The sequence below is a fragment of the Gobius niger genome, assembly GCF_951799975.1.
Source record: "Gobius niger genome assembly, chromosome: 23".
Taxonomy (NCBI): domain Eukaryota; kingdom Metazoa; phylum Chordata; class Actinopteri; order Gobiiformes; family Gobiidae; genus Gobius; species Gobius niger.
The window spans coordinates 1,825,572-1,850,394 of record NC_136874.1 but is presented as its reverse complement, the minus strand read 5'-3'; the positions used below and the strand labels follow the sequence as shown (position 1 = coordinate 1,850,394).

Sequence of the window (24,823 nt, the reverse complement as noted above, 5' to 3'; positions counted from 1 at the left end):
TAAATGATTGACGTTTATGACATTAAACGTCGCCGCTACTGTAGTTCAGCTGAGGACCGGCTTCATGAGGATGGATTTGGACTGTTTACTTACTGTTTAAAGCCACAGTGCGGAACAATCCAGGGTGAGCAAAGACATGTCTATTCACTGGCTGAAATTGTTAATTAATATGAAATAAATGACATGCTTTCATTTGGACGTTTTATTGGGTTTTTGTTGGATTTGTAAATGGAAGCGAGAAGCTTTGTCTCTGCTTTCCTCTCTTTCCTCTCTCTCTACTTTCTTTTCTTGACACTCCTCTTTCGGCTTTCCTCTCTCGGCTTTTCTCTCTCTCGGTTTTCCTCTCTCGGCTTTCCTCTCTTGGTTTTTCTCTCTCGGCTTTCCTCTCTCGGCTTTTCTCTCTATTGGTTTTTCTCTCTCGACTTTTCTCTCTCTCGGCTTTCCTCTCACTCTCCATTTTCCTCTCTCTGTCGGCTTTCCTCTTAGTCGGCTGTCTTCTCTCGGCTTTCCTCTCTCTCGGCTTTCCTCTCTCTCGGCTTTTCTGATGTATTTTCATCGGGTGAAAAAAAACGACATGCTTTCATTTGGACGTTTTATTGGGTTTTTGTTTGATTTGTGAAAGAAAGCGAGAAGCAAACGCCAAAATACTGTCCAAAAGTCAGAAGCTTAAACTCTCACAGCAAAACCCGGGAACAAGTTTTCAGAAGACATTCCTTTACATAATCCACATTTAAACGGCGATAAGAAACGCTCCATTTCAGTAGAAACGTCGTTAAATAAGTTACTATACAATATCTTTAAGCAGTAATAATATATCATTATAAAATACTATTGGATTGATCCGTTTGTAACAGATAGATCGGTTCCTTGGTTCCTCCGTCCCTCACAGCGGCGGCCGTTGCTCCAGGGGGAGACTGTCCAGCAGACACTTGAGCTGCTCCTCTCCCAGTTTGATCTTGTCCTCCAGTTTCCGCTGCTCGATGATCAGCGCCGACTTCATCTTCACGAAGTGCCGGTAGTCGTCCAGGCTCTCGGGGCCCAGGTGCGTTTCCATGACGACGGAGACCAGTTTCTCGCGGCGGTCGAGGTTCTCCTTCAGCTCCTTGGCGTCCTCATGCTGACGCATCAGAAGCTTCCGCTTCTCCGTCAGTGTGTGCTGCGAAAAGAGGACGAAATGTAGGCGAGACGCTGCAGGTGAAAAGAGAAATGATTCCTCTCTCGGCTTTCCTCTCTTTTAGGCTTTCCTCTCGTTCTTCTTTCCTCTCTTTTAGGCTTTCCTCTCGTTCTTCTTTCCTCTCTTTTAGCCTTTCCTCTCGTTCTTCTTTCCTCTCTTTTAGCCTTTCCTCTCGTTCTTCTTTCCTCTCTTTTAGCCTTTCCTCTCGTTCTTCTTTCCTCTCTTTTAGGCTTTCCTCTCGTTCTTCTTTCCTCTCTTTTAGCCTTTCCTCTCTTTCGGCTTTCCTCTCCCTCGGCTTTCCTCTCTTTCGACTTTCCTCTCTTTTAGGCTTTCCTCTCTTTCGGCTTTCCTCTCCCTCGGCTTTCCTCTCCTTTAGGCTTTCCTCTCAGTCTGCTTTCCTCTCTTTTAGGCTTTCCTCTCGTTCTTCTTTCATCTCCCTCGGCTTTCCTCTCTTTTTGACGTTCCTCTCTTTCGACTTTCCTCTCTTTTTAGGCTTTCCTCTTTCGGCGTTCCTCCTTCGGCTTTCCTCTTTCAGCTTTCTTCTCCCTCGGCTTTCGTCTCTCTGCATTCCTCTCTCTCGGCTTTCCTCCCTCGGCTTTCCTCTTTCAGCTTTCCTCTCTCTCGACGTTCCCCTCTCTCCTCTGTTCCTCTCTCTCCTCTCCAGTCTTACCTTCTCGGTGTTGGGCGCCTCCTCCTCCAGGCTGTAGAGGGCGTTCTCCACTCGGGCCAGGCGTCCGGACAGCGACAGCAGCAGACTGACCACTTTGTCCAGGTCTCCCACGAACATGCGGAAGCGGTCCAGCTGGTTGGGTTGGCACCGGCGCTGGACCGTGGCCTCCACCTCGCGGCCCAGAGCCTCGTTCTGCTCCACGTCCTCCTGCAGCGACTGCCGAGCCTCACGCAGCACCGCCAGCTTCTGCGCCAGGCTCCAGATCAGCTCCTGCTGCGGGAGGACGGAGAGTCAGGGCATTTCAGGGGATTCACGTCACTACATCTTTCAGTTTATTAAAAAAAAAGACCTTTATCTAAATCTAAAGCCTTTATATCGACGGTGGACTCATCATCGGTGCAGTCTTACCTTTTTACTGGCGAGGTCCGTGTCCAGCTCGTCCTCAGAGTCCAGCTCCTGCCTCATGTCCTTCATTTTGATGAGCAGCTCGGCTTTAGGCGCCGACGTGCTGTAATACGACGAACTGGGCACGAGGCAGGCGGCGGCCGAGAGAGACGCACTGTCCTCGTCCCGCCTGGACTCAACGGGACAGACATTCAGTATTCAGGTTATTAAGTTTAGCTTACTTTTTATCCTAGTTTTATCACCTTATTCTATTTATATCTCATCCTTTCACTGCCAACGGAAATAAAAGATTCAGATTCTAAAACTCAATCACAGATGAGTTTATCGATGCTTGAGAAAAGCATTTAAAAGTTGATTTTTCAGTTTTAACCAAAGAGACCAAAGAAAAGACCTGAACTGGGCGTTACTATGAAAGGTTGTATAATGTAAATAACAGACCCACGTGCGTCAGACCAGCACCCGTCTGTCGCTGTGAGTCCATAAACTCTGATAAGAGCCTTTAATAAAGGAGACTCTGAGGGGAACAGAGCAAAGGATCAATGACTGTTTATTTCGCTCATTAACATCATTAACATTCCACCAGCCCCTCACACAAACGCCTCTGTATCACGGGGGAGAGAAGTGATGCACATGCAGCGTTTAGCTGTCAGATAAAGAAACATCCAGGGGCCGAGCAAAGCGACTCGGACAGAGACAGCACTCCTCAAAGTAGAACCAATCCAATGTTTCCATGTCTGTGTTTGGCCCAAAGTCAGACCCAGGCGAGTCTGAAACCCACAGACGCGCTGGGCATGACTTCCTACGCACAAATCATTTATAACAAGTCAAATGTATATATAAGTGTGTGTATATATGATCAGAAACTCACTTTAGTTGCGAAGGAAATTACGGATTATTGGAAAAGTTGCTGGAAAGTTGTGGGCTTTTGGAAAAGTTGTTCTTGGAGTGACAAGTTTGAGAATCACTGCTGTAGAAGATATAAATGAACACTAGGGGGCAGTCAAAGGTCATCTTTCCAAGTCGCTCATTAGGCTTTTACATTTCTACAGAAGCTCAGTGTGACTTATGAACACTACACATTTGGGTACATTAATATCAAATCCATAAGGTCTTGGAATATTTCATTTAATAAGCGTTTTCCTAATTGTTTCCCCTCATTTTTGCTCATTTGTATTACTAATATTGTTAAAGCACTGCTGTCAAAGAGAGGTAACGGTATCTAATGGCCCTATTGATGAAATGAACCCTGAGGATGTCTGTGGGCACTAGGGGGCAGCACTGACTGTCCTAATGTTCCCTGAGGATGTTTGTGGGCACTAGGGGGCAGCACTGACTCTGTCCTAATGAACCCTGAGGATGTCTGTGGGCACTAGGGGGCAGCACTGACTGTCCTAATGAACCCTGAGGATGTCTGTGGGCACTAGGGGGAAGCACTGACTGTCCTAATGAACCCTGAGGATGTCAGTGGGCACTAGGGGGCAGCACTGACTGTCCTAATGTTCCCTGAGGATGTCTGTGGGCACTAGGGGGAAGCACTGACTGTCCTAATGAACCCTGAGGATGTCAGTGGGCACTAGGGGGCAGCACTGACTGTCCTAATGAACCCTGAGGATGTCTGTGGGCACTAGGGGGCAGCACTGACTCTGTCCTAATGAACCCTGAGGATGTCAGTGGGCACTAGGGGGCAGCACTGACTCTGACCTAAGGAACCCTGAGGATGTCTGTGGGCACTAGGGGGCAGCACTGACTGTCCTAATGTTCCCTGAGGATGTCTGTGGGCACTAGGGGGCAGCACTGACTGTCCTAATGTTCCCTGAGGATGTCTGTGGGCACTAGGGGGCAGCACTGACTGTCCTAATGTTCCCTGAGGATGTCAGTGGGCACTAGGGGGCAGCACTGACTCTGTCCTAATGAACCCTGAGGATGTCTGTGGGCACTAGGGGGCAGCACTGACTGTCCTAATGAACCCTGAGGATGTCTGTGGGCACTAGGGGGCAGCACTGACTCTGTCCTAATGAACCCTGAGGATGTCTGTGGGCACTAGGGGGCAGCACTAACTCTGTCCTAATGTTCCCTGAGGATGTCTGTGGGCACTAGGGGGCAGCACTGACTGTCCTAATGAACCCTGAGGATGTCTGTGGGCACTAGGGGGCAGCACTGACTCTGTCCTAATGAACCCTGAGGATGTCTGTGGGCACTAGGGGGCAGCACTGACTGTTCTAATGAACCCTGAGGATGTCTGTGGGCACTAGGGGGCAGCACTGACCTGGCGTTGTTCCGTGGAGAAGCTGGAGCTCTGGAGGAGGAGCAGGCCCTGTGTCTCGGAGCTTTCCCCCCCAGAACGGCCTCCTCCTCTGGGTACAGCCCCTCCATCAGGTCCATGGTGGTCCTGCGCCCGCTCTGGTCCAACACCTCGGCCAGAGACCGGTCTTTGTCCATGATGTCCCTCGCCAGCTCCTCGCGCTTCATGTCCTCGGCGGCGTGGGGGTCGGGCGGGGGCTGGGGGACGGGGCTGAAGGCGCTGGAGGCGGAGCCCAGGGGCGGTGTTCCGCTCTGGGGCAGGAGGCAGCGCTCGGGGCCCGGCTCTGACTGGACGATCCGCACCGGGACGATCTTCACGGGACTCGGATCCAACGCAGCGGCGCCATCGTCCGACCTGAGCGGAGACGGTAAAAGGTCACAGGTCACACTCTGCATCTCTCAGCGTGTACCCCTAACCTCGAAGATAAAGCCAATGACTTTAACCTTTTAATCCCACCTGAAATAAGCACAGATTCTCCAGTTTGGCTCTACCCAAATCCACAAGCTTCTGAAGAGAAACGAGGATGAAAACGCAACAAAAGAACTGAGGAAAGTGTGACGAAAAAGTGACGAAAAAGCCACAAAAGAATGACAAAAAAAGTGACAAGAACTGAACAAAGAAGCAACAAAAAAGAGGCAAAAATGAGAAAAAGAAGGTGAAAAAAAGTGACGACACCAAAGCGAAGGAAAAAGATCCATTTAGATCAGTTTTGTAGGACTTAGCTTTCAAATGAGACGTTACACTGGCCTATTATAGTCAAGAGCTTCTCAACTGGAGAGCAACAGTGTCATATCTAATTTGAAAGCTAAGGCCTACAAAAGTGTCCACAACTTTAGAAATTACAGCGCTCAAAACTAACTAACTTAACCTCTTAACTAGGGATGCACCGATACGCTTTTTTGACACTTCATACAGCCGATACCGATCCGATACAGGGGGAAAAATATCAGTTTAGATCATTTAGATTTTGTAGGTCTTAGCTTTCAAATGACTGGAGGAAATGCACTTGGTTAAGGCGAGGGCTAAGAGGTTAACAAACTTTATCACAAATAAAATGCAACTCTTCTGTGAACAAGAAGTAAGCCTTTTTCATGTCTCCTGTGATTGGTCATGGCTAAGGGCTTGTTTCCATGGAGACCTGATAGAAAGTTGCCCAGCTTTGTATGACCACTTAACCCCCTACTAATCCAGCTTCATGGTTTACCCCTCAGGTCATAATGAAGTATGAAAACCTGCCATCTGCACTTGACTAAACCAGATCACACTCTGCCCCCTGACCGGTGCCCGTGCCTCTTCCCTCTCTTCCCTCTCCTGCCTCTCCTTCCTCTCCTGCCTCTCCTTCCTCTCCTGGCTCTCCTCCCTCTCCTTCCTCTCCTGGCTCTCCTCCCTCTCCTTCCTCTCCTGGCTCTCCTCCCTCTCCCGCCTCTCCTGGCTCTCCTTCCTCTCCTCCCTCTCCCGCCTCTCCTGGCTCTCCTCCCTCTCCTTCCTCTCCTGGCTCTCCTCCCTCTCCCGCCTCTCCTGGCTCTCCTTCCTCTCCTGGCTCTCCTCCCTCTCCTTCCTCTCCTGGCTCTCCTCCCTCTCCCGCCTCTCCTGGCTCTCCTCCCTCTCCTTCCTCTCCTGGCTCTCCTCCCTCTCCCGCCTCTCCTGGCTCTCCTCCCTCTCCTTCCTCTCCTGGCTCTCCTCCCTCTCCCGCCTCTCCTGGCTCTCCTTCCTCTCCTTCCTCTCCTCCCTCTCCCGTCTCTCCTGGCTCTCCTTCCTCTCCTCCCTCTCCCGCCTCTCCTGGCTCTCCTCCCTCTCCTGGCTCTCCTGGCTCTCCTTCCTCTCCTTCCTCTTCTCCCTCTCCTGCCTCTCCTTCCTCTCCTGGCTCTCCTGGCTCTCCTCCCTCTCCTGGCTCTCCTCCCTCTCCTTCCTCTCCTGGCTCTCCTCCCTCTCCTTCCTCTCCTGGCTCTCCTCCCTCTCCCGCCTCTCCTGGCTCTCCTTCCTCTCCTGGCTCTCCTCCCTCTCCTTCCTCTCCTGGCTCTCCTCCCTCTCCCGCCTCTCCTGGCTCTCCTTCCTCTCCTCCCTCTCCCGCCTCTCCTGGCTCTCCTCCCTCTCCTGGCTCTCCTTCCTCTCCTTCCTCTTCTCCCTCTCCTGGCTCTCCTCCCTCTCCTTCCTCTCCCGCCTCTCCTCCCTCTCCTGGCTCTCCTGGCTCTCCTCCCTCTCCTTCCTCTCCCGCCTCTCCTCCCTCTCCTGGCTCTCCTGGCTCTCCTCCCTCTCCTCCCTCTCCCGCCTCTCCTCCCTCTCCTGGCTCTCCTGGCTCTCCTTCCTCTCCTTCCTCTCCTCCCTCTCCTTCCTCTCCCGCCTCTCCTCCCTCTCCTTCCTCTCCCGCCTCTCCCGCCTCTCCTCCCTCTCCTGGCTCTCCTCCCTCTCCCGCCTCTCCTCCCTCTCCTTCCTCTCCTCCCTCTCCTGGCTCTCCTTCCTCTCCCGCCTCTCCTTCCTCTCCTTCCTCTCCTGCCTCTCCTCCCTCTGCTTCCTCTCCTGCCTCTCCTCCCTCTCCTCCCTCTCCCGGCCCTCCTGGCTCTCCTTGCCCTTGTTTACCTCCTGCCCGCTCTAAAGCCTCTTGTGTGGGCAGCTTTACGTAACCTGGCCCCGGGATAAGCCTCTTACCTGGGGGAGCGGTCTGCCGGCGCGGCTGGAGGTCTGTCCGTGATCCTGAGCGGGGAGAACTGCGGCGGCGACGGCGAGCGGCGGCCGCTGGCGTCTTCCTCCGGCTCCGGCTGGGACGTCCCGTTTGAGGATGTGGTTTCTGGAGCTATAAGAGTCGCGGGAGCTCCGGGGGTCGGGCTGTGGCCGTCCGGGAAAGGGCACTCGCTCCTGGGCGCGGGCTGCGGCGGCTGTGGGCTGTGGTCCGGAGGCTGGACCGCAGGCTCGGAATCTTCTCTGCAGAAACATGAGCAAATTAGACAGAGTTAAAATGACACAGACGACACGGAGACGGCAAGTATTTCCTGTGGCGGCGCTGGCACAAAGAGTCCACAACTCCACAATACAAACTGCCTGACCCAAAACAACGCAGCAAAAAGCTCTAATATTTGTAGTTTCCGAGGCTTGTCAAGATAATAAAATCTACAGTTCAATATATTGGGGCAGGAAACTATCGCAATAAATGACAATTCTTCTGTTTGAAAAGGACTTCATCTTAAAATCTCCCACAATGAACATGAAACACAATGAGACACAACTTACTTTGGGTCAAAAATAAAGCATATAAAGAAAAATTGTGCCAACTTCAATCGTAAGTCCATAAATATGAGGTCCTGATCGTGGGCCCAGTTCTACAGGGTAAACACGGTTCTTTTTGCAGAAGGAAGAGACTTAACACAAGATCAAGAGGAGAATGATGCTTTTGAAAACTTAAACAGTCAATGATCTGCTCGATAAGTAATAAACATGGTTATAGCAACAGGTAGGCGGCTATGTGGCCATCGGCAGCCAAGTCTTTCTCTCAAAACGGCACAAACCAAATCATTTTCAAAGGAGCTGGTTTGATTTTAAAGGTAAACAGATGGATGTTTCCTCTCATTGTGCTCGTGGTGTTTCCTCCACAGCTGCTCCAGACAGATAAACCACTTCAGTGAGACAACACAACAAAAGGAGCATCGTTCTTGATATTTTAACTTTAAAGTCTAACTCCTGAACCCTCCGCGTCAGATATTTCTGTGAATTTGAACAGAGGTGTGTGTTTTGAGCCTTTGAGGTGCAGAACATCAGTGACCAGGTCAGGACGTGCTGCGTGTTTCCAAAGTGGCACCGTTAAAGCAGATTCCACATTCGAGTGACGAGAGAAGAAGGTCAGATGAAAATATGCGGCCGGTCGTGGGTTTTTGTGATTCTCGGACCTGTTTTTGCTGCTTTGTTGAACTGGAAGGTCTGTCCACGGGGGAGGGTCATTCTGGAATAAAGAGACAACAAAGAAATGCATGAGGAAAAAGATGTTTCAGCGTCACACAGAGTCAACGAGAAGTTAAATTATTGATGCCAGTACTTTCACGATACTTGGTTTTCATTACCGATACCTCAACGATTCCTATACTCGAATATTTGTTGTTCTGTTTTCTAGTTCTAGACTACAATATGTGGAAGATCTGCCCTTTTGCAATATTGGATTAATCTCCAATGTCAAGAAATGTGTGAGAAACTGAGAAATTGGAGGGAAAAAATGTGGAAAAAATTGCCAAAATTTGGGCAAAAATCAGAAGGAAAAAAAAAGAAAACGGGGCAAACTTTCAGGAAAAGAATGGGAAAAAAAATCAGGGAAAAATTGCAAAAATCAGGAAAAAAAATGGGCCAAAAAAAAAGGGAAAAAATGTGGCAAACATTCAAGGGAAAATGGGAAAAAATAAGGCTAAAAATCAGGGGGAAATGGCAAAAATTAGGAAAAAAATGGAAAAGAAAAAAATCGGGAAAAATTACAAAATTAGGAAAAAATTGTGACAAAAAAAGAATGTGGCAAACATTTAGGAAAAAAAATGGAAAAATAAGGCTAAAATTCAGAGGGAAATGGCAAAAAATGTATATAAATAGGGGCAAAAATAAGGAAAACATTGCAACAAAAAAATCGGAAAAACATTCAGGAAAAAATGGGGAAAAATTGGAGAAAATAAATTATTTGAGCTGAAAAAACAAAAGTCACTTCGTTTAATTCTGTCCCTGGACCAACAACACCAAAACCAGGCCAGTACCGGTAACCAGCCCTATCCAGGACTAACACACTTGGAGAACTATAATGTATAATCGCTGCTTTGTGGTCATATTGTTACGTTTAGTTTCTTACCGTTGCGTAGAAGTCGGCCGATGGCGAGGACCTGGATCGTTCGTGGACGCACTCCAGCGCCTCCTCCGCCTCCGCGTCCAGGATGTTCTCCGCAGAGTGACACCTCCCTTGGCCTTTACCGTCTTTCTTCTGCTTGCTCCACGTGGCCTGGTACTCTGCGAACGTGCCCAACCGGAGCTGCTCTTTGGACTCCTGCCTCTGCCCGTCGCCGAGGCCGGGTTTCTCCTCGCCGCTGCCCTTCTCCGCGTCGTGACCCTCCTTCTTCGCGACTGGTTTAGAAAACGCCGGTTTAGCGTCCGTGAACTTTTTCCGTTCTCCGAAAGCTCCCGCCTGATGGTCTCCCTCCACTCCCAGTTTGTTGATTTTGTCCGGTTCGGAGAACGAGTGCGTGCGTTTGGCTAAGGGCAGGCGCTTCCTCCCCCTGACGCGCCCGCTCGGCTTCACGCCTGACCCGGGCTCCAGGTCTCGCCTCTGGAACGACGTGGCCTGCAGAACCCGGGCCTGCGCCTCCTTCAGATGATCCTTGTACGTGTCGGACATTTCCGAGCTCTTCCAGTCCTCCGTCCCGTCGTCCTCGTCCTCGCACGTCAGGGTGGCGGCGCTGCGGCTCTTCTGCAGCTGCGCCCGCTTCTGCTGGATCTCGTTGCGCAGGGTCGTGGCGTAGCGGTCGCTGCGTCGCCCGACTTTCCCGCTGCCCGTGGCCTCGCCGTTCTCCTGGTTCTCCTGCGCCAGCGAGTGCAGCAGCGGCGTTTTCTGCGGCGTGATCCTGTGGTCCTCCTGCGGCACCCACGGGTCGTGCGGCTTCTTCTGCTCCGGCGGCTTCTTCGCGTCGGCTTCCTCTTGGTTTCTCGCGGCGTCTTGTTGCGCCTGACCGTTTCTCTCCTGACTGTACAACGCCTTCGCCTTCAAACCTAACTTCAACACCGAGTCGTTCCCGCTCAGCCACTTGTGCTCCTGCGTCGCTCTGTAATATTTCCCCAGTCGTTCCATCTCCGCGTTTTGATTGGAGACTAAGGTGGCGCTGCGGTGGTTTTTGCGGATGTTGGCGGGGAGGTCCTGCAGACTGCGGTAATAGCTCGCCACGCTCTGGCTTTTGGAGCTCGGGGCCGCTCTCGCGCTCGAATGCAGCGGGCTTTCGTCGCTGAATTGTCTTTTGTGAACCGGCTGAGGCCCGAAATGCCGGACGTCGTTGCTGGAGAGCGAGAAAAGCTTATTGGGATGTTTGTAGCTGTGGTCGGCGGCGGAGCTGGGGTGAAGCAGGTTGGTGTTGATCGGGAGCGGGTTCAAACTTCTCCTTAGATCTATTTTATCTTGATTTCTGACATTGTTGTCAGGCAGGTTCTCTACGGAGCGATTCTGAGTCTTCAGCGGCGCCTCTGAAAACGGGAAGACTTTGGTGGCAGCGAAACTGTCGCTCCTCAGCGGCAGAGGCGGCGGCGGAGGCGACTGCGACTTCTTCTTCTCTGGGATTTGCCAAACGGGGCCGACGCCGGGTCTTCCTCCGACGGAAAGGCGAGACATGGGCTGGTCCTGAGTCCCGTCCCAGCCGCCGTTCACGAAGAAGCGGCCCCTCTCCGGATACAGGCCTTTGAAGAAGATGTTCTCGGCGCTGGTTCCCTTCCTGAACGGAGCGTCGGAGCTGCTGAAAGACTCGGAGCTGGAGGGGTATTTGGTCGGGGAGGTGTGTCCCGGGGGAAAGGGGTGCGACGGGTGCGAGGGGCGCTCCATGGGCTTCAAAGGCGCATGCTGCGGTGGGTCGTCCGCGGATGGAGATGGATCTTTGGGCCTAAAGAGGAAAAAAAAATGTCATCAAATCATCATAAAGGTCCGCTTTTACTCCTACATTACAACTAAACTGTTAAAGAGGGGGTATTCTGCTTTTTTCAGTCACATAGCACCAGTCTATATCACACTACAATGATGACCAAACCTTCTGTCGGTCTATAAATGCAGTAAATTAGAATAACTGCCTTGTATAAAATGTCTCTCTCAAAATGGCTGTAGTGAATGTCTTGAAATAGGCCTCTGTCTCTTTAAGAACTCTGAGCCTTTAGACACGCCCCCTCCACACGCTGTCTGTGGCATCAGTGGGGAGGGGGTTCTGCTGAGGAGCAGTGGTTGGTTACTCGGCTGGTGACGAAAGCTCGGAGGCGTCTCCAGGAGGTGGGGGCGTTCCTAGGAGGACTCAGGCAAACCTATCCCTAAAATGGCCGCCATCAGAGTTTTTACAGATTACTCAGAAATACGTGAATGTGCCAAGGCAACACTTCAGGCATGTTTTTAACGAGGGAATGACAGAATAACATGATGGAAAGCTTGAAAAAGTCCATTTTGCATAATACCCCCTTTAAAAGAGAAAAATAGCCAAAAATCTCGACATTGTCCATGTGAAAAAATACTGTTTTCACCTGCAGCGTCTCGCTTTAACTACAGAGAATTTACTGGTTTTAATCTGGGTTATTGGTACGTTCAGTGTTTGAAATGTGCTGAGAGAAAAGGCTTTGTTAGTGAGACAGAAGAACAGCCACAGAACAGAGGCTCATGTACCTGCATGTGGATCAGCAGCAGAACCACTGATGCTAAAACTGTAATGCAGGCGATTTCTAATGGTCAAAACATGCCCATGAATAGCCAAAGAAATAGAAAAATATGTGGTAAAAATAAGGGTAAAAATACGGGGCATATTGGGTGAAAGACTGGGGGAAAATTGGAGAAAAAAATCAGGGAAAAACTGGGAAAAATAAGGAAATAATGGGGAATAATTGAGGTCAAAATAGAAAAATATGTGGGGAGAACTTGAGGAAAAAATAAGTAAATAATGGGTAAAAAAATTTAAAAATATGTGGGGAAAATTGGGGGATAAAAAAGGAAATAATGCGGAAAAATATAAAAGTATAGGGTAAAAATACAGGGCAAATTGGGTGAAACATTGGGAAAAACTTGAAACAAAGATAAGGCAAAAACTGGGGAAAATAAGGAAATAATAGGGAATAATTGAGGGAAAAATATGCGGGGAGAACTTGGGGAAAAATAAGGAAATAATGGGGGAAAAAGTAGAAACATTTGGGGCAAAAATTTGGGAGAAATACGTGGGAAATTGGGTGAAATAAAAGGGAAAAACTGGAGAAAAATAGGACAAAAACTGGGAAATAATTGGAAAAAAATAGAGGAAATGGGATAAAATACAAAAATATGGGGAAATATTTTGTGAAAAAATGGGTGAAATAAAAGGATAAAACTAACGGAGAAAAAAAGGCACAATATTGATGCGAAAATTGGGATCAATATTGCCCAGGCCTGCTGCACAGGGATGAGTTTAGGTTAAGAGGTGGTTTATACCGGGGATGTCTTCGTGTTTCCCCTGAACTGTTCACCTGGTGTCATGTTTGGGCTGCCACACTGGAGCGGCGGCCTGTTTCCCAGAAGTCTCCTCTTCTGTCAGCTTCGACGAGTGCCAGGAGTGAGGCCGCGACCCGGGGGCATGTTTCCTACGAGAGAACGACCACACAACTCCGGTTATTTAAGTTTCTATTCCTTTTGTATTAGGCCCAGTCTGTAAAAATGACCTCGGAGACTGATCTTTCCTCACACTGTACTCACCCTTTGAATCGGCTCCTCCTTGACACGAGAGCGTTGGGCAAAGACATGAAACACTGTCAGTTTTAAACACTTCTCTGTGAGGCAGATTTGAACCTACAACCTCCCTGAGCTGGAAGCACTAACGTCTCTACAGCACAATACGGACTAGAGAAGGGCAACATATCCGAATCACTGTTTGGAAGATGTGCAAATTTACAATATTAGAGCTTATGCCCAATGTCAAATTTAGAAAAAAAAATGGGAAGAAATTAAGAAAAACTGGGGAGGAAGTGAAAAAAAAAAAAATTGAGGAAGTATTGCGAAAATATAAAGGGAGAAGGGAGGGATTGAAAAAATATGGAAATAATGGGGGGAAAAAAATCGAAAAGTATGAGGCAAAAATACAGGAGAAATTGGGTGAAATATTGGGAAAAACTGAAGAAAAATATGTAGGGAAAAAATAAGGAAATAATTAGGAAAAAAATCTAAAAATATGGTGCAAAAAAATGCAGAGAAATACAGGGGAAATGAAGGGGAAAAATAGGGGAAAACTGGGGGAAATAAGGAAATAGGGGAAGTGGAAAAATAAAATAGGGGAAGTATTGCAAAAATAAAAAGGGGGAAGAGAGGAATTGAAAAAAAAAAATAGGAAAAATTGGAGGGAAAAGTGGAGAAAAAATGAGGAACAAATGGGAGAAATATAGAGGGGAACAATTTGGGAACATTTTGGGAGAGTGTTTTTCGTGCCCTTTTGTTGTCGGGAAAAATTATCCTTTTTAGTGACAAAAGAAACATTGCTTCCCCATCGTTATCTGGAAAGTCCCCAAAAATATGTCTAGATGAATTTGTGTGGATGTGGCCCAGCCCTACTATGGAGAGGAGAAAACTAGAGGACTTCATCACAGCTACAGACTGAATCTCTAACACCAGACGCACGAACACTGGGCTCCCGGTACCTCATAGAACTTCGTAAGATCTTGGTGAGAAAGCTGCGAGCCACGTGCACCTCGGACTCTGACGGCATGGCGCCTCGAGCCGCCACGTCCACCATGATTCAGCCCTGAGCGGCCTGAAGGGGGCGCCACGCAGCGAGGAGGGGGCAGAGGGGGATAGAAGGTGAGTTATTGACAGTTGTTTTGTGGTGCAGGGAGGCCATGGATGGAGGAGGCGTTCTGAGCCCTGTCTGAGATCAGGTTAAAGCAGTAAATGTGACAGATACTGGACAGTAGTGGTTAGCCCTCGTGCTTCACAGCTAGAAGGTCCCGGGTTCGATTCCCACCTGGGCCTTGTGTGTGGAGCTTGCATGTTCTCCCCGTGTCTGCGTAGGTTTCCTCCGGCTACTCCGGTTTCCCCTACCACTAAAAACATGTGCAATAGGTGAATCCTCCAGCCAGGCAGTTCTGGAGATGTGTCCCCGAGCGCCACACACACGATGTGAAATCACTGCTGGCAACAAACTCTTATCAGGCGCCTTTTCAAACTCGGTCTAAAACTCCTCTAGTTCATTCTTTCAAAATCAGCTTAAATGTTCACAATAAGCAATCATTTACTGCCTATTTTGCTTATTGAGCTTTTTTTTTTACCCCTAACCCCTCGCCTGAACCGAGTGCATTTTCTCCAGTTTGGCTTTAGAAAAATCTAAAAGCTTCTCTACCGGAGAGAACAGTGTACTGCCTCATTTGAAAGCTAAGCCCTACTTTGCTCTGCCCAATCCCGTCAGATCTTTAAGCTCAGCAGGAAGGGCCTGGTCGGTGCTTAGATGGGAGACCGTTTGGGAACAGCAGGAAGCCTGGGGTGAATGTGGTGAGTGAGTGGTGGTGGTCGGAGGAGCTGATGGCACAGACTGGTTGCTTCGCTTCCGTCAGTCGACCCCAGGACAGCTGTGGCTACAGTAACAGTAGCTTACCACCACCGAGTATGGAGTGAATGAATAATGACGACAGCCACATTGGAGAAAATGTGCTATCCCCGGGTTAAGAGGTTAATATGCCTTTATTTGTAAAGCCAGAATCTCTTTTCCGAGGAAGTTCTTGCCCTATGGTGAACCCGACTGTGCATGTTTTGAGTAGTAGAGGAACCCTCCCTTTGTGAGGTGATAAGGGCTGGGTAATGTTCTATCAGATCCAGGTTTTGATGCTGTTGGTTCAGGGACAGCAGGTTGTTTCAGCTGAAATGAAGGTAAGTATTGAAAGTATTGTTCAGGTATCGTTACATTTCCTCTCCACGACCTCTCTCTTCCTGCTCCTTGGCTGGAGATAGGTTTCCTCAAACGCGTGCGGACAAAGGCGACACTAACGTGAGCTCTTGTCTTTGTGCGGCTGCTCCGTCACAGATATCCACCGAAGAAACATGAAACACGAGCCCCGGACAAGACAAACACAAACATCTGACCCAGCTTTCTGCAACGACCGCGCCATGAACTGAGAGGGAGTCGGGAAAGGACCGGAAAGAGGACGGAAGTATGAACTGCTGCACTAGAACATCTTTGTCTATCCTGATAAAAGAAAAGTCCCAGAGTGTGAAGTCCGGCCTGTAGCTCGCGCCTCATTGTCCCGGTCTAAAATGGTCCTAAGGCCTGAGGGGACACTGTCGTAGCTCTGGGGGATTACGATAAATCTTAGTCCAGGGGGCGGGGCTTTGTGGAGTCAGTGGAGTTTAATCTGGGTTCGAGATAATGCTGCAAATATCTGGAATGCAGTGGCTTTTCTTACTTCTCACTGCGATAGTGGTTTGCTTCGATTGGAGGTTTTCACACTGGGGTCAACGGGAGAGACAACGGGAAGAAATGTCCAAATGTTTTCCCTGATCATTATTTAGAAGTGATTGGATTCACAAATCTGCCACATTTGTCTCATGCTCAAAGTCCTTTTGGTAATTCTTAATATTGTCTCCCCTCCTGGACGCCTTTTAACTAAAAACAAAGTCTAAAAGTTAGTGTTTTAAACTAAATTACCATAGTTATCACAATAGGATTCTTAGCTGCACCAATTCTTCCTTCTTTCTTTGCTTTCTTTTCTCCATCCTTCTTCTATTCTTCTTTTCTCTCCTTCCTTTTTTCTGCATCCTTCTTCTATTCTTCCTTTTTTCCTATTCCTGCTTCCCTCCTTCCTCTCTTCCTTCCTTTCTTCTTTTCTCTCTCTTTCCTTCTTCTCTTTCATTTTCTCTCTCCTTCCTTCAATCATTTCTGCCTACCTTTCCTCCCTTCTTTTTCTTTCCTTCCTTCTTCACTCCCATTTTTCTTTTTCTCTCCCTCCCTCCTTCCTCCCTTCATTTCCTTTCTTCTGTTCTCTCCTTCCTTTTTTCTGCCTCCTTATATTCTTCCTTTCTTATCTCTCCTTCCTTCCTTCATTTCTGCCTACCTCCTTTCTTTTTCTCACCTTCCTTCCTTTTCTCTGCCTCCTTCTTATATTCTCCTTCCTTCATTTCTGCCTACCTTTCCTCCTTTCTTATCTCTCTTCTTTCTTCCTTTTCTTTCCTTTCTTTTTCTCTCCTTCCTTCATTTCTTCTTTTCTCTCTCCTTCCTTCTTCTCTTTCATTTTCTCTCTCCTTCCTTCCTTCATTCCTGCCTACCTTTCTCTTCTTTTTCTTTCCTTGCTTCTTCTCTCCCATTTTTCTTTTTCTCTCCCTCCTTCCTCCCTTCATTTCCTTTCTTCTGTTCTCTCCTTCCTTTTTTCTGCCTCCTTATATTCTTCTTTTTTTTCTCTCCTTCCTTCCTTCATTTCTGCCTCCTTCTTATATTCTCCTTCCTTCATTTCTGCCTACCTTTCCTCCTTTCTTATCTCTCTTCTTCCTTCCTTTTTTCTCCCTTCCTTTTCTCTCCTTCCTTCTTCTCTTTCCTTTTTTAACTCTTCTCCTTCCCTTATTTTTCCTTCCTTTTTACTCCCCTTGTGGACGCCTTTACGATACAGTCACATGACCTCACGCTGAACTTCGTCACAGTTTTAACCATAGACCGAGCGTTTCTTTGCTTGGTTTGTATCTGTTTCTATCCTCCTGTTCCACCTGTCCCTCCCCTCCGTACAGACGCCTGCCTCCCGTGTGTTTTCGCTGCTGATTCGTCATTATTTTGTCAGAGTCCAGACACACACACGGGGTCAGACGGTGGAGTCATGTCACAGGAACACAAAGGAAACTGCGCTCGTCATCACGGCCGGGCTTAAACTCCCACTCCACAACTGCAGAGCGAGTCCTCCCACTGACCAGCACCGATATCAGGTCCTCTCTTTAACCACCTGCAGATGCTCCGCTCCACCTGATGATGTCATGAAGTGGTGCTGCTTCGAGGTTGTAAAGTCAACGCAGCTTCACTGAACGTTTCCCTAAATGTTTCAGCCTCGTCCACTAGGAAATATCCCCGCCTGAACCGAGCACATGTTCTACAGTTCAGCATAAACCAAAACGACAAGTCACATTGGGGAAAATGTGGAGAAAACATGAAGAAGAAAAAACTAAATTGGGAGAAAATTAAAAAAAGAAAAAAAAAGGGAAAAAATAGTAAAAATGGGAGGAAATCAAAAAGAAAAATTAGTGAAAATGTGGAAAACTTGAGAAACAAAAAATGTAGAAAAATTTCGCATTGATTTGGGAACCAATCACAGAACGAGAAGGGACGGCAAGATGATGACGCACTATTCGATATACGGAAGCTTGTAGTTTATTTACGGATAAAAAAAATAAAGTTTATTTACGGATCCAACATGACAGCAGCAGACGCGACGCTATTAATTTAGCTCGAAAAGTTTACAGCGGGTACGTCATACGTCATCGGATACGATTGGCTGTGGCCTCGTGCAGACGCATGATAGACATTCGTAGCGCCCCATAAACCACACCTCTCCTACGAGAAAATGAATTGGTGTCCCCAGACTAAATATCACTTGTGATTTTAGTCTGGCGTTAGCCAGGCTAGAGAAATGTGGGAAAAAGTGGGGAAAAATTGGGAAAAACTAAGGAAAATAATATTCATTTATATTCATTTAAATATATTCATATTTTTCTCCTTTCTTCTTCTTCTTCCGAAAACGAGGATGAATACAAATGGCAAAAATGTGACGAAAAACAAGAGAAAAGCCACAAAGAAAATGACGAAAATCGGATAAAGAAGAGCTACAAAAAGATTGAAGACAACACGGCAACAACGCAGGGAAAAAGATCTGTTTACGTCAGTTTTGTTTTACACTTGGGTAAAGCCGAACAGGAGAAAATGTGCTTGGTTAAGGCGGGTTCATCATTTTGGTCCAAGTAATATTTTGTGACTAAAACGAAACAAAAGCTCAATAGAAAGAAGTGAATGAGGCTAAAACTATGACTAAAATGAAAAGAATTGACTGAAAACATGTGAACTTCAGCCATAGAACATCAGAATATCATTAAATATATTTGAAAACAACAATATAATAACAATATACAAGTAAAGTTTGCGATTTCCAAAGAAAACGAACATCCTCAAAGCTCCATCTGTCTATAATCAGAACAGGTTGAAGCTGAGAAGTTCACGTTGTTGAAATAAGATTTAAAATTTAAAAGCTATGGCAGAGAGAATCCCCACATCTTGACCTTCCAGTTATGATTCAACACTGACATAAATGGACAAAACATCAAGGTTTTACGACATAAATGCTCACAAATGTACTCTTTAACTTTACAAGAACTGTTGCAATCCATCCTTTTGCTCTTTGTGCCACTTTAAACCTCTCTGTGAACTTCTGAAAGTAAATAATACAAGTGTTGGACGTACCTGAGACAAAGAAACTACTCTACGAATCCAAACATATCCAAAAGAGGAGCTGGAAGATTCAAAAAGCAGCCGCAGCGACCACTAAAAGCTTAAGGAAACAATGATACGACTGAGCAGTGTCAACTCACCTAGGCAACACGGAGCGTACCACTGTGGGGATTTCTGAGGGGGGAGCTGGGCTTTGAGGAGGGAGGTGTTTCAGAATCCCGCTTCAGAACGGTTTCAGTCTGTCCCGGAGCAGAGCTGGAGGCGCTGACGGGGATAAAGTGGCGAGGAAAGTGAACTGAAGTGGGCGATAAAGAGTAAACATGTGATTTCAGGTCCGGGTCGCCCCCCCCCCCCCCGTGTGGAGCAGGTGGGGCGGCAAAGCTGAGCACGCACTTGTGGAGCTTGTAATTGGATTCAGAGTTTAAGTCCGTGCTGCCGTTTGGGACAAGTGCAGCCGGTGCTCGGACTCGGAGAAGAGCAGGAGGATGAAGAGGAGAGGATGAAGAGGAGAGGATGAAGAGGAGAGGATGAAGAGGAGAGGATGAAGAGGAGAGGATGAAGAGGAGAGGATGATGCAGAACCAGAAAAGAGAGGAAATTGGTTTTTTTTTTAGCACAATTACAGCTAAAAGTGCAGCTGAATGTGATTTTTGACCAACTCATGCAGTAAAAATAGCCGAGAAAGTCACTATTTTACATTAAGAGATTAAGACCAGTGGAAAGAAAGGTCCAAACAGGAAATGTCCAAATGTTTCCCCTGATCATAATTTGGAAGAGACTGGATTTAGACGTGGGAAAAGTATCTGCAAGATAATATCGAAGTTGTTGTTTGGAAGGAATGGGGGGGAAATTTGAAGAAAAAATATATAAAATTGGGAGAAAATAAAAAAAAATAATAATAATAATAATTAAATTAATTTGGGGAAAATGTGGAGAAAATATATGTTTTAAAAAAATGGGGGGAAATTAGGAAAAGAAAAAAAAAATTGGGGAGAAAATTTGAGAAAAAAAAAAAACATTTGGGGAAAAATGTGGAGAAAATATAAAAAAAATAGGAAAATATTTTGGGATTTTTTAAACTACTTTTTTTTTAACTAAAATTCCCATAGTTACCACGTTACCACAATAGGATTCTTAGCTGCACCGATTCTTCCTTCTTTCCTTGCTTTCTTTTCTCCATCCTTCTTCTATTCTTCCTTTTTTCCTATTCCTGCTTCCTTCCTTCCTTTCTTCTTTTATCTCTCCTTCCTTCATTCATTCATTCCTGCCTACCTTTCGTCCTTTCTTTTTCGTCCTCCCTCCCTTCACGAAATTAGGAAAAGAAAAAAAATTGGGGAGAAAATTTGAGAAAAAAATAACATTTGGGGAAAAATGTGGAGAAAATATACAAAAAATAGGAAAATATTGGTATTTTTTATTTTCTTTTTGAGCGACAAAGCGGTATCAATTTAAAATCTGTTTTTTTTTCCTGACGTTTTGCAAAAATATCACTTGATCATCATCGTTATTGAGAAAGTCCGAAAAATATTCAGATATTCCTTCTTGTCAATATCACCCAGCTCTAATTCATCGTTAAGCTGAAAGTCCTCTCATCACTCTGAATATCGTCTCCACTTTAGGGCTGCAACTAACGATTATTTTGGTAATCGATTAATCGACCGATTATTTTTACGATTAATCGATTAATCGCTTGGCTGTGAAAGGTGCATGGAAATTGTATTTTTTTCATTTTTTTTTATCACATAGAGCTAAAGTGGCGGCGTTTGAGGACATGTTGATGGAGTAAACTAAAAGTAGACGTTTGTAGGAGGCTCTTTGTGCTAATTCTGCTTTGACTGGACGAGACAAAGACAGATATTTATGAAATTTACGATGTACAAAACACTGCAGACCCTCACTTTAAAAAACAAAGTAGGCTTTCATCCAAAATACATAATTGTCATGTCTTTTTTGCTCAATTTTAGTCTGTGTTTCCTAGAAAACGATTAATCGATTACTGAAATAGTTGACAACTATTTTAGTAATCGATTAGTTGCCGATTAATCGATTAGTTGTTTCTGCCCTACTCCACTTTCAGACGCCTTTACGAGACAGTCATGTGACCTCAGTTCCTCTGTTTCATGTGGATCAGTCCAGTCATTACAGAGACATTAACCATAAACATTTAATTACTTCATCAAAACTAAGCCCTAACTGCGACCATAATACTGACTTTGATTAATCCCGCTCCTGTATGTTTATGTATGTTTGTGTTGCTGCCGTCTGCTTTATCTGCCCTGGAATAACACTTTGGCCGCTGCACAAAGGCGGCTTTTGTTTCAGCGCGGAGCGAGGCGAGGGGCCCAGGTCTGTGCTCTCTCTGCTCTGAACGGGGCGATAAGAACGATAAGGTTTACGCCGGACAAACCACCGCGCTGGAACATGGCTTTGTCTCCTGTCGCCTTTTCACCACAGGGTCACATTTAACTGCATTCGGAGACAATCACGAGGGACGAAGACTCAGCATCATCACAAATCCCAAACCAAACATTAAGTATAAGACGAGTTCTAAACATTCCATTAAACAGATAAATGAGAGAAATGTGGATATTTTAAAGCAGTACTAAGCAATGTGTTTACCTAAATAAATCTTTCCCGTAGTCCCTCTGGGGGTAATACAAGTGTTTATGGGATGATTGGAGGGTCTTACATCTCCCCCTGGTGTCTCTGGCCAGAAAACCACGCTTGCAACTTGACTGCCTCCGGGTCAGAGTCACCAATACACACTAATGGAATCACGAAGAAGAAGCTAACAGGCTAACGGGCAAAGCTAACTGTGGGTGAGCGGCAACTTAAAGGAACAGGCCACTGTTTTTACATACTGAGATATGTTCTTACCTGAGCTGTGACGAGTTCTTTAGGACCTGTCTGATCTTCACCCGTGCCTTCAGTCACGTAAACACAGCGCGGACGGCGTTAGCATTTAGCCTCTCCCTCTCTCCTCTATAGCTCCAAAACAGGTCAAGATAGAAGCTACCAAGCTCTTCCACGTTTTCCCTATTTAAATATGGTTACGTGAAGTGTTCCACTACAAAGTATAATTACACAAAATTAAACAATTTGGCATCCACGCAGTAAAGTGAAGATTACTGCGCAGTAATCTTCACTTTACTGCGTGGATTTCGAACTACTCCTGGTATTATTACGCCTTACAATATAGTTCCCCTTTTATCCACTTAGAAAATCCACATTGTTTAATTGTGTGTAATTATACTTTGTAGTGGAACACTTCACGTAACCATATTTAAAAAGGGAAAACGTGGAAGAGCTTGGTAGCTTCTATCTTGACCTGTTTTGGAGCTATAGAGGAGAGAGGGAGAGGCTAAATGCTAACGCCGTCTGCGCTGTGTTTACGTGACTGAAGGCACGGGGGAAGATCAGACAGGTCCTAAAGAACTCGTCAAAGCTCAGGTAAGAACATATCTCAGTATGTAAAAACAGTGGCCTGTTCCTTTAAACAGTATTTACAGCCAAGTTTGAGTGAAACAAATGATCTCCATTGTGTAATTAGATGAACAATATCCCTCTGTCCCTTTGTCTTTTCTGCAACTTGCTACGACACCTGCAGTTGCACTTATGGCCTCCAGGGGCAAGAGTTACAAAGTACTGCTTTAAAGCAAAATGAATAAAATAGGATTGTTTGGGGAACAAATTTGTATAAAACTGACACCGAACTGGAGAAAATGTGCTTGGTTGAGGAGAGGGTTAAGAGATTACATTTGTTTAAGGCCTTGATTTTGACAGTTAATTGACAGACTGAATGACTTTATAAACTGTGAGGAGTGGATTACTCTGAAATGAAATGAAATGAAGAACAAGAACAAGACAAAGCCGAGCCCGGGGCAGACAGCCTTTCAGTAAGTGGAGTTGTACCTGGACACGAGCAGAGACAGTGTTCTGTGGGAGCTCTTCACCAGAGTGATGGCCTCCTGTCGGGACCCGCACAGAATCACAGAGTTCACTCCCACGAGCTCATCGCCGACCTGGAGCTGCACCGCCGCCGCCGCGCTGCCGCTCTCCACCTGCGACACGCCCACGTTACCCTTAAGAGCCGCGCTCTCAGCCCGTCGTGCAGTGGTACCTTAGTGATGACCAGCGGCTCCTTGTGCTCCGTCCCTCCTCTCAGAGTGAAACCCCACGGAGCTTTGCCTTTGAGCAGGACCTCCACGAGGCGCTCTCCCCCCACAGGGCTGCTCTGCGCCGTCATGCCCCCTGGTCCTGGAGTCGGGAACGGCCTCCACGAGACGTCCTCCAGCACCGAGACTGGAAATAACATCTTCACATCCACCTGGAAAACGGTAGAAAGGGGAGAACGTGAATGATATATCCATAAAATGTAGTTAGAACTTTCATCTTTTATCAGGTTAAGTACATTTTTCCTTGCAATAGTTATAAAATTACACTTTATATTATGTCTTGCACTGATGTAGTCTTTATTAACTTCTTACCCCCCGCCTGAACCGAGAGCATCTTCTCCAGTTCAGCTTTACCTAAATCTAGAGGCTTCTCGACAACAGTGAAACGCCTCATTTAAGACTTACAAAACTGATCTAAATGGATATTCTTCCTCATTGTTGTCATCATTTTAAAAGGCTTTTTTTTCATCGCTTATTTATTGCTTTTATGCCGCATTTTCTTCACATTTTCATCACATTTTCGTCATAATTTTATCACATTTTTGTAAATTTTTTGTAAATTATTTGTCATATTTTTGTCACTTTTTTGTCAAATTTTTGTTCACTTTTTCATCATATTTACGTAACTTTTTTGTCACTTTTTCGTCATTTTTTTCACTTTTTTGTCAAATTTTTGTCACTTTTTCGTCATATTATTGTCACTTTTTTCCATCATTTTTTTTCTCCCACATGAACAAAAAGCACAGACCTGTGATACTGAAATTCCCATGTTTTTAGACCCTTTTTCCACTTTTTATTAAAATATTATCAAATATCTTAAGATTTTAGTCATAGATTTAGTCCAATAACTTCTTTTAATTACGTTTCAGTAATTAGGTATCAGTTGTGTGAACCAAAAGAACGTGTATAAACAGTAAACAGTCGTAGCTCACTGATTAATAAAACATTATTAGCTAACAGTTAGCTCACGAAGTGGAAATGGATCCAATTAAGCCACAGCTAACTGTCGATAACGAGCCAAACAAACGCGATAAACGCATTTTTGACAACATTTCTCACACCAAACCAAGTGCAGAAGTTTACACACGAGTATTTATGTCATTTTCCCCCATTTAAATCGCTTTTCTTACCTGTTAATTGCGTGACTTGAGGGGATGCTCAGAGCCCCAAACTTCCCCGGGCTTCTTCTTCTTCTCCTCATCATGTGTCAGTTGAACGGCTCCGACGACGACATTTCTTGAAGTTTTTTACATTTTAAAGTTGTTTTCATTCCTCCTTTAGTGTTTAATGTCGCGTAAACATGTCCTTCCGTGGATGTCGGGAACAAGAGACCGTTGAAATCCAATTCTCATGATGAATATTTTACAAACTTCGAGGGACACGGAGAACGCGTCCGTTTGGATGAGTGATGCAATGGCGCCCTCTCGTGGCCAAGTACCGCGCAGCGCTGCCGTAGAATAAAATAAATAAACTAGGAATATAATAATAGTGATGATAATAATAATAATAATAATAATAATAATAATAATAATAATAATAATAATAATGAATAGCTCTAAATTGTAAAAACAAAAAAAACAAAAAAGAAAAGAAAAGAAAAGAAAAGAAAGAAAAGACAAATAAAGTCAAAGGGTGAATAAATGCAATTATTTTTTTTATTTTTTATTTTAGGTTTTTTTAAAGATTTTTTTTGAGGGATTACTGGTTATTTTATTGCATTAATTGGGTAAAATGTTGACATTTATATCTATAAAACATGAAATAAATGCAATTATAAAATATGTGAGGCCATATTTAACACTATAAAACATGTTAATCGAGTCCAACCACTAATATATTAAATAAGTAGATGAAAAAAGCCTAAATCAAAAATAAATCAAAATCAAAATTGAAGCTAAAAAGGATTCACAGAATTTGAAAGTTTGAATCTTATTTTATTTATTTTATTATTATTATTCATTTATTTTTCATTTACTTGTTA

The 24,823-nt window shown here is 45.6% G+C and overlaps 2 protein-coding genes across 2 annotated transcripts in view; both read right to left on the bottom strand.

Moving 5' to 3' along the window:
* Positions 1-24,823, bottom strand: part of LOC306982194 (solute carrier family 22 member 6) — an 89,061-nt gene that overhangs the window by 26,594 nt on the left and 37,644 nt on the right. The window lies entirely within an intron of this gene.
* On the bottom strand, positions 873-22,982 carry LOC306981957 (protein Shroom2-like; the record flags this gene model as incomplete). Its single annotated transcript, XM_079581697.1, has 11 exons — positions 873-1,156; positions 1,845-2,117; positions 2,253-2,418; positions 4,516-4,905; positions 7,198-7,470; positions 8,430-8,482; positions 9,365-11,150; positions 12,739-12,852; positions 12,965-12,982; positions 22,580-22,728; positions 22,788-22,982. The coding sequence occupies 11 exons, from the start codon at positions 22,980-22,982 to the stop codon at positions 884-886; spliced, it is 3,690 nt and encodes a 1,229-aa protein (XP_079437823.1). The 3' UTR covers positions 873-883.